Source organism: Gadus chalcogrammus, chromosome 2 (assembly GCF_026213295.1).
Source record: "Gadus chalcogrammus isolate NIFS_2021 chromosome 2, NIFS_Gcha_1.0, whole genome shotgun sequence".
NCBI lineage: Eukaryota > Metazoa > Chordata > Actinopteri > Gadiformes > Gadidae > Gadus > Gadus chalcogrammus.
Genome location: NC_079413.1, coordinates 12956704 through 12964574, shown reverse-complemented (window position 1 = coordinate 12964574; position 7871 = coordinate 12956704). Strand labels below are relative to the sequence as shown.

At 42.6% G+C, this 7871-nt stretch overlaps 1 protein-coding gene across 2 annotated transcripts in view; it reads left to right on the top strand.

The window, feature by feature from the left end:
* The first annotated feature begins 194 nt into the window (after positions 1-194).
* The window catches only part of arhgap17b (Rho GTPase activating protein 17b), a 34708-nt gene continuing 27031 nt past the window's right edge, over positions 195-7871 (top strand). Inside the window, exons 1-2 of one of the 2 annotated variants that reach the window (XM_056581036.1) lie at positions 195-668; positions 4706-4745. In XM_056581036.1, the coding sequence (XP_056437011.1) occupies positions 616-668; positions 4706-4745 (93 nt within the window). In that variant the 5' untranslated portion in view covers positions 195-615. The remainder of the gene's footprint in view (positions 669-4705; positions 4746-7871) is intronic. The other variant, XM_056581044.1, reaches the window with a different exon arrangement.

Below are 7871 nucleotides of genomic sequence, written 5' to 3'. Positions count from 1 at the left end.
AAATGTAGCCTACATCCAGTTATTAAAACGTAGTTAATTCACCTAATAAGTTTCCTGACCAAATGGCATTATTTCATTTAGCATATGTTTTACATTCGTTGCATTTTAATCGCCTCCCAGAATTGTCGAACTTGCTCGTTGATGCTTTTTTTGCACAATAATCAAGGGCTTGTGGGGCCCGACCAAGGAAAAATCCATGCTGGCCTGGTTTTAACTGAGATATCACATGTCACCGTTCGGCCAGGGAGCATTACAGTAGGGAAGTAAAAAGGCACTTCCTTCTTCCTATAATCCTCACTCACCGGTTGCAAAACCGTTTTGGACTTCTTCGAATAGTGGAAATGAGACGTCAACGAACGTAAACGATAGTTTGTTAAGTTGTTATTATAGCATTTTAAATATATTTTCTGCCCCGCCAGGTAATGTCATTGGGCTTTAATCGATCGCTTCCAGCAACGCTTTTGTTAGTTATGCTGTAAGTCAAAGCCCAGCTTTTTCTGACTTACAATGGCTGCTACCTAGAATTACTTTTGTGGATATACGGTGGATGAACCAAAGTACGCTGAAGAGGACCTGGTTAATTTGTTGTTGGATACATCGGTGCACGGCATCAAAATGAAAAAACAGTTTAATCGCATGAAACTGATCGCCAACCAGACTGTTGGAAGGTATGTGTAATAGGTTACATTGTTGCATATAGTTGTAGCGCCCCCAGCATCGGGGCTTTTGTTATTTTCATGTAGCCTAAGTAAGTTGTGGAACGTTCTCTCCATGCACTTTTTTCACCTGCTGTCACTTATTGCAGAGCCAGGGCTGGGTCAACTTTTTCCGTAAAAAAGTTATTCAGAGTACCTGCACACTTACTTTTTAGAACTACTGGAATTATATGTATTTAGCTTACGCTGTTCAACGAGAGAAGAATAGTCCTACACAAAACATAACCATTCAAGGAATCGGTCGCTTCTCAAGTTAGTAGGTCCTATACTTGTTTATGTTCGTGCTGAGTGCTACAATGTGTATTTTTCAGGTAAAACATGCGATCTATTGCTTTGCTTGGATATGTCAATAACTCCAATCACACTTGTACATAGATGTGTAGTGTCTAGATAATACATGACAGCTGAGCGGACGAGTTGATTGCAGCCCCACCCCACTCTACCACGCACTGCAGTCTACCCACATCCCTCGCACCACGATAAACCCAAAACATCTTCCTACCCAACACACACCAATCCTACCGAACCGCACACGCACGCGCGCGCGCGCACACACACACACACACACACACACACACACACACACACACACACACACACACACACACACACACACACACACACACACACACACACACACACACACACACACACAGCTTAATAACTAATAATCCATTATCTCATTCATAAACCAACTTCTAAATTCCGCTAATTACTCCACCCCAGCAAGTAGCCGCTAATGCTGATGAGCCAGTTGAGGTGTACATGTCAACAAGGGGGTTTGTTCTGTCCAGTAAGCATTTTTGCATTGTTGTTGACACTAGGGCAGCTGTGGGCTAGCTGGGCCAATTTCTCAACTCCTAAAAGGGGAGAACAACTTATTTTGATTAGATCGATAACGTAGACTATAATTGGGAGATTTTGTTAACAAAGAAACTTATAAACAACAATATCTTAGAACAGCAATGGTTCTGTCGGGATTTATGGAGCAGTTATGAAGATTTTTTTTTGTGCCGAGCAACATATAGTATTGGAATAAGAAAATGCAAAGAACTAAGCAACAAACAAGAACATGGCTACCACGTGTTGGCTACGCTTCGAAAGACAAGGCATTTGTAGTTACTTTTGAAAGGTGTTATGATAGATGTGATATATAGTGTGAACTTGAAGTACTTTCTAACTGTTTGGTTTCTATAACACAATTTATATAAACAATAAAGACATTGGACGTTTTGAATTTATGGTAGCGTAAATAGTTTATACTGTAGAAATACACGTTTACTGTGGTGTAACCCTCAGCACATCGCTGTACCTCACACACCCAACATATTTGTTGAAAAAGTCATGATGCCATGCACGTGTGATATAAACAGTAAACATATAGTTATTAGCCATCAGCTTTTGTTTGCATTCAACCATCTCTGCCTTTGTGTTATGTTTATTGTCTGTTGACTGCCCAGCGTTTAGTATTGAAGGTGTCCTACTCTTAGTTAGACAGCAGTGGCTCGTCTCTGGCCTCCGCCTAAATCAGTGCTCATTCAATATTGATAGGAGAGCCTTTGTATTTCCATTGACAGACCAGAATAACTGACCTTTAACAGGAGATTGTGTAAATGAATCTGTCTTACACGTCCTCATGTTAAGCAATTGTCACATTGTGACAATTACACATTGCTCCATTATCATACATTTAGCACACTGAAACATTGAATTAGCAAAACTAAAAACACTGTCAGATTAAACACAGATTACAAGTATTTAAATATTATTATAGCTTGGCTCCAGGATGGTTTGTGGAGTCTGTACAGTATTTGACTTCCAGGCAAAAGTACTAGTTTTGAACCCGAATGTCTTGACTCCCTTCAGGTATCCCTTGAGCGAGATGACTAGTCTTCGCTGCTATGGAGTGCAGTTAAAATCCAAGTTGCATTTGATAAAAGCGTCTGCTGAATTACTTGTATTTAATGACGCCCTGTTCACTGCCAGCCTTACAAGACATGACTGATTTAAATGATATCCTGGGGTCCAGCAGTCCTACTATGTTAAAGAATGACATCTGTGGCGAGATTGCATAGAGCCTTGATCGGAAAACAGAAAATACAAGGGGCGGAGCTGTGCCTTCATTACGGAGATATTCTACTGAAGAAGAATCTTAAGGGGATTTGTTTAATTCTACAATGGCCAGTCTACCCGGTGTTGATTTGGAACCTCTACAGTAGCTTTTTTTTTTTTTTTTTTAACCCTAACCTAACCCTCTAACAGATTACATCTGCTAGTTTGTGTTTGCCAATTTATATCGGCTTTAAAGATAGGCTTTTTAAGAAAGGGAAATGCCCTGTTCGCACATATTTGAGCTCTTCTGCCATCAAACATTAAAGTCCGATTTTGTGAGACGAGATAAAGGAGAACCGCCACAATTCCCCAGACCTGTATTGGCCCAGACTGGGAGCTCTCGACCAGGTATATGTTCCCCTGGTGGTGGTATGGAGGTGCTGGTGTGAGAGAGACCAGTGTGTGCAGGGCCAGGCCGTGACCTGGGTGGAGGTATTTGGTTCCCCTGCTCTTAAATAGAGAGTTAATGAATTCCTCAGAGAAAGTGTGTGTGTGTGTGTGTGTGTGTGTGTGTGTGTGTGTGTGTGTGTGTGTGTGTGTGTGTGTGTGTGTGTGTGTGTGTGTGTGTGTGTGTGTGTGTGTGTGTGTGTGTGTGTGTGTGTGTGTGTGTGTGTTAATTTCAAACCATGTTGGTTTGTTACAGAGATTTTGGATATACAGCCTCCATTTCTACAATGAGGTAACAGTAATATGTCAACACTGACTGTAAAACCAACTGACCAGTTTAGTTAAGTTCTCCTCACTATCATGTTTTAACTTTGGTTCATGTTTGAGAAAAAGACTTTGACACAATGAGGTCGGTGTATTCAACAGTCTGAGGTCATCAAACTGTGTTTGATGAATGTTGAGCATACAAACATCATACTGTTTCGGAGTACCGCTAGCTATCGGAGGTGTTCAACCAGTTACCCAAAGTAACTCAGCGATGGAATTGTGCTAGAATGTGGAACGCTCCAGGCTACACCCTCTGTTCCCACAGCGAGTCTATGCGTGTGTCTGTGCGCGCATATGTGTGTGTTAGCATGTGTGCCTGTGTGTTGTCGACATCAATACGCCACTTACCAGCCAGCAGCATAGCTCCCCCTGTCGCCATAACAACCAGGCTGGATATGACGACAACACTGTGTTTTGGGTTCTCCAGTGATGGCTGTTTGTTGGTTTATTTGTGTGTATTTCTCATGGGTGGGTATGTGGGTCCATGTGTGCGACGCGCTCTCATGTGGGTGTTCACCCTTACGAAGAATATTGAGTTCCTTGCATGAGCACTTCGGCAGCTTCCCTAAAACAATCTAAATTGACTCGTAGCTATTTTGGTTTTCACTCTTCCGTCATCATTATTCCGATAGACTGTTTAGGATGGGCGGTTTGTGTTCACATATCTTAAGCGGAAACTTTTAAGTAGGCTTTGAATTGTTCCTTGATCTTGGCCACAAAGTTGTCTCAGCTGGATGTGTTCTGCAAGTTAGTTCTTGCTTAAGGCACATTTCTAGCATGACAGAACAGCTCCCAAACAAATAGAAAACTGTCTGTTATCAGCTAATATTGAGATGTTTGAGATGTTTGGTCAGAATATAGAACATCTTGTTGCAAAAGCCTCTACTAACTGCACTTCACTCCAACCAATTCAATACAACACAAGAAACACAACACAGGCCGTTCTCAAACTTAGGTAGCATTCCTTTCTTGGGGTTTTCTTACTCTTTCAATGGAATATTACAGAATGGTCTTCGAGAATTCATTTTAACATTATTACATCCGAGGGAATTTTACTAGTCATCCACCATAGGCCTCCTCCATGGATTCCTTCTGTTAGGTCATGCCTATAAAAATGCATTAAAGAAAGCTCTGACCTTTGTGATGTGTGTTTCCCCCCGCAGGGCAGAGAAGACTGAGGTGCTGAGTGAGGACCTGCTACAGGTGAACATGGAATTCTCTCTCTCTCTTCACTAGTGTTTGCACAAACACATACATGTATCAGTTTCCACCGGCATTACATTCATTTCCCATGGGGTTTAACCTTGAGCCGCGTTTACATGGACACATCTGTTCCGCATAGATTTCTATGCGGAACAGAAATTGATCATGTATACGCCTCATTTGGAATACAATTATCTGTTCGGCATAGATTCTATGCCGAATAGAAATGGTGGTGTAGTCCGTTTTAATCGCCATGTATACACTTATTCCGAATAGATTGGGGTTTAACTTAGAGCAGCCGCAGTAGTTCGCCATTGGTCCACTGAGCTCTGTCGGTACTTTTAAGCACACCGAACTTCACCGCTGTCAAGGAAAGTGGATTTATTGCTTGATTCACGTCTTTGTTATCACTCCGTAAAAGTAGTCCGGTAAGCGTGTCCGGTTGCTTAGCGACGGGACATGGGTGTTTTCTTTATTAATGACGTGTCCGCGCGCGTCCGAAATAACTGTAAATGAGTAGGCTACTACTACTAGTACTTTTGCAGGCTGAACGTTAAAATTCTTCTTAACTTAGAGAGATGGCATCTGCAGTATTGCGCAATTGGACCTTCGAGGATTCCTGGTCACTAAATTCCCGTAAGACCACTCTCTCCCACCAGTCTTGGCTGCGGACTCGTATCCAAATTCCTCTTGTTTGCGGCGGGGCTTAGGGTAAATATAAAGATCTGACGAGAAATTGACGTTGCTGCGCTGTCCTGCTCCTTCTTAATTGAAGGAGCAGGCAGAGAAAACCTCTCTCCTGCTGTGCTTTCATTAAAATCAAATTTAAAATCCCCGATAGTGATAAGACATCCATTATGTCGCCGCCGGTTTAGAGATGTGTCAGGTGTGCGCGAGAGACATAACGGACACTTTTGTTACTGCCATGTATACAGTACATTCGGAACACATTTTAGGAACAGATCTATGCCGCATAGAAATCTATGCGGATCAGATGTGCCATGTAAACGCGGCTAATGTTGAGGAAACATCCAACTCTCTAGCTTGTTTGGTGTGTATGGGCAGCTTGAGACTGCAAACGTTTCTTGTCATGATTTTACATAAATCATCCAAACTGCCACAATCATCTTGACATTAAACACTTGTGATCCAAGTTATTTGCCTGAAAGCAAGTGCATTTGCATTGCGTCTTGTTTCCTGTTTCATTCAGGAGACGTTCTACCGAAGCGATCTCATTGGTGTCTGGCAGGAAGTGTGATTTGTGAGACTAACAGTTCTCTGTTAGTTACCCTGTAAGCAGAAATGATCACTTTTCTGAATGCTGGCACATCGCGCATCCTAGGGGCCATGTTTCTTGATTAACTTAAATAATTTAATCAAAAACACAGTAACTCAGTACTAGATGCAAAATACAACAGTTACCAAGTTTGTTGCAGGTACCACATTTTGACAAAAGGATCATCTGTGTTTTCTGGTGAATTATCCAAAGCCCAGATTTTAATTTGATGGAACAAACTAAAGTGGAAGCAGAAAGGGGAAGTGGTGGCCGATGAGGACTTCAAGCTTATTCTGATCACAATGCCTCAACACTTCAACCACAACCATGCCAAGTAGCAGGCCACTGATGACTGTAACTGTGAAATGTTTCTTAACACTGCTCTTTAAATCTTTTAACTACTCACCCGCAAGAAGGTAAAAGTGAGCTACCTGGGCTAAATATGCTGCAAATATTTTTTTCCATGATTCTTACCCTTGAATCTACAATAATTAACATTTCAACTGTTGCTATTATTGTGTTGCCTGAGATTTTAATTAACTTGTAAGCTCCAGTTCAAAGACAAGCTAACTTGTAGCATGTCTTAGGCTAGGCTTTGGTAGCATGTCTTAGTCTCGGCTCTGGTAGCAAGTCTTAGGCTAGGCTCTGGTAGCATGTCTTAGGCTAGGCTCTGGTAGCATGTCTTAGGAGGAGCGTACCTTTGTTCCCCGGGTCCTATGTTCCCCGCTTTGTATGTGACCAGGGAACATAGCATCCGGCGAGCTAATAATTTTTTCGTATGATGGTAGGGGCAAGTACCGCCTTTTTCGCCTCTGATTCGCCTGTGATTGGTTAGAATGGCTCTCCTCCGATTGGTTATGATTATGGTTAGGGTTAGGTTTAGGGTTAACCCTCACCCTAACTAAAACCCTAAACCTGACCCAAAACCTTCGCAGCCGGGGAACATAGGACCTGGGGAACACAGGGATTACCCCGTCTTCGGCTAGGCTCTGGTATTATGTACAAGGATAAGCGTTGGTAGCAGAGCTCTGGTACAGACATCGCATCTCACTAGTATGTTGTGAGCAGAGCTATCTGGAAGCCTGGAGTGAAATTGCTGGCAGGTGTAACAATTGGTGGTTTGCCGCCTGCAAGGCCTCACAAGCTCATACGATTTGGTCGTTTGGGAAAGTGCATCTGTGTTTCTTTTCTGTTTGAGGCAGGCTTGACTTCTTGTGACGAATCGATTATGCACGCACGGCACACACACACACACACACACACACACACACACACACACACACACACACACACACACACACACACACACACACACACACACACACACACACACACACACACACACACACACACACACACATGTATATGTGTGTACTATTACGTTTTGGATGGGGAGAGATTGGTTTAAGTTGCTAGAGGCATGAGCTCATGGCTGTGAGATGAGTATAAACAAGACGGAAACAGAAATGAATCAGTGATGGGAGATTATGTGGATAGTCGTACTGAGCTTTTGACACACACACACACACACACACACACACACACACACACACACACACACACACACACACACACACACACACACACACACACACACACACACACACACACACACACACACACACACACTTTCAGGGCCACTAAAGTCACACATTTATTATAGGTGACACTGAACTGTGAACCCTTGTGTAACTCACTCACTCACTCTGTTTGCCTGTTAAGTAGCTCACCTTATAGCTCTACCTTTGTCCCAAAAGCACTTTCTCAGCACAAATGAGTAAACGAACCACCCATTTAAAAAATGCCAAAGCTATGGCTCTTTGTTTCTCTCTCACTTCTCTTTCATCTTG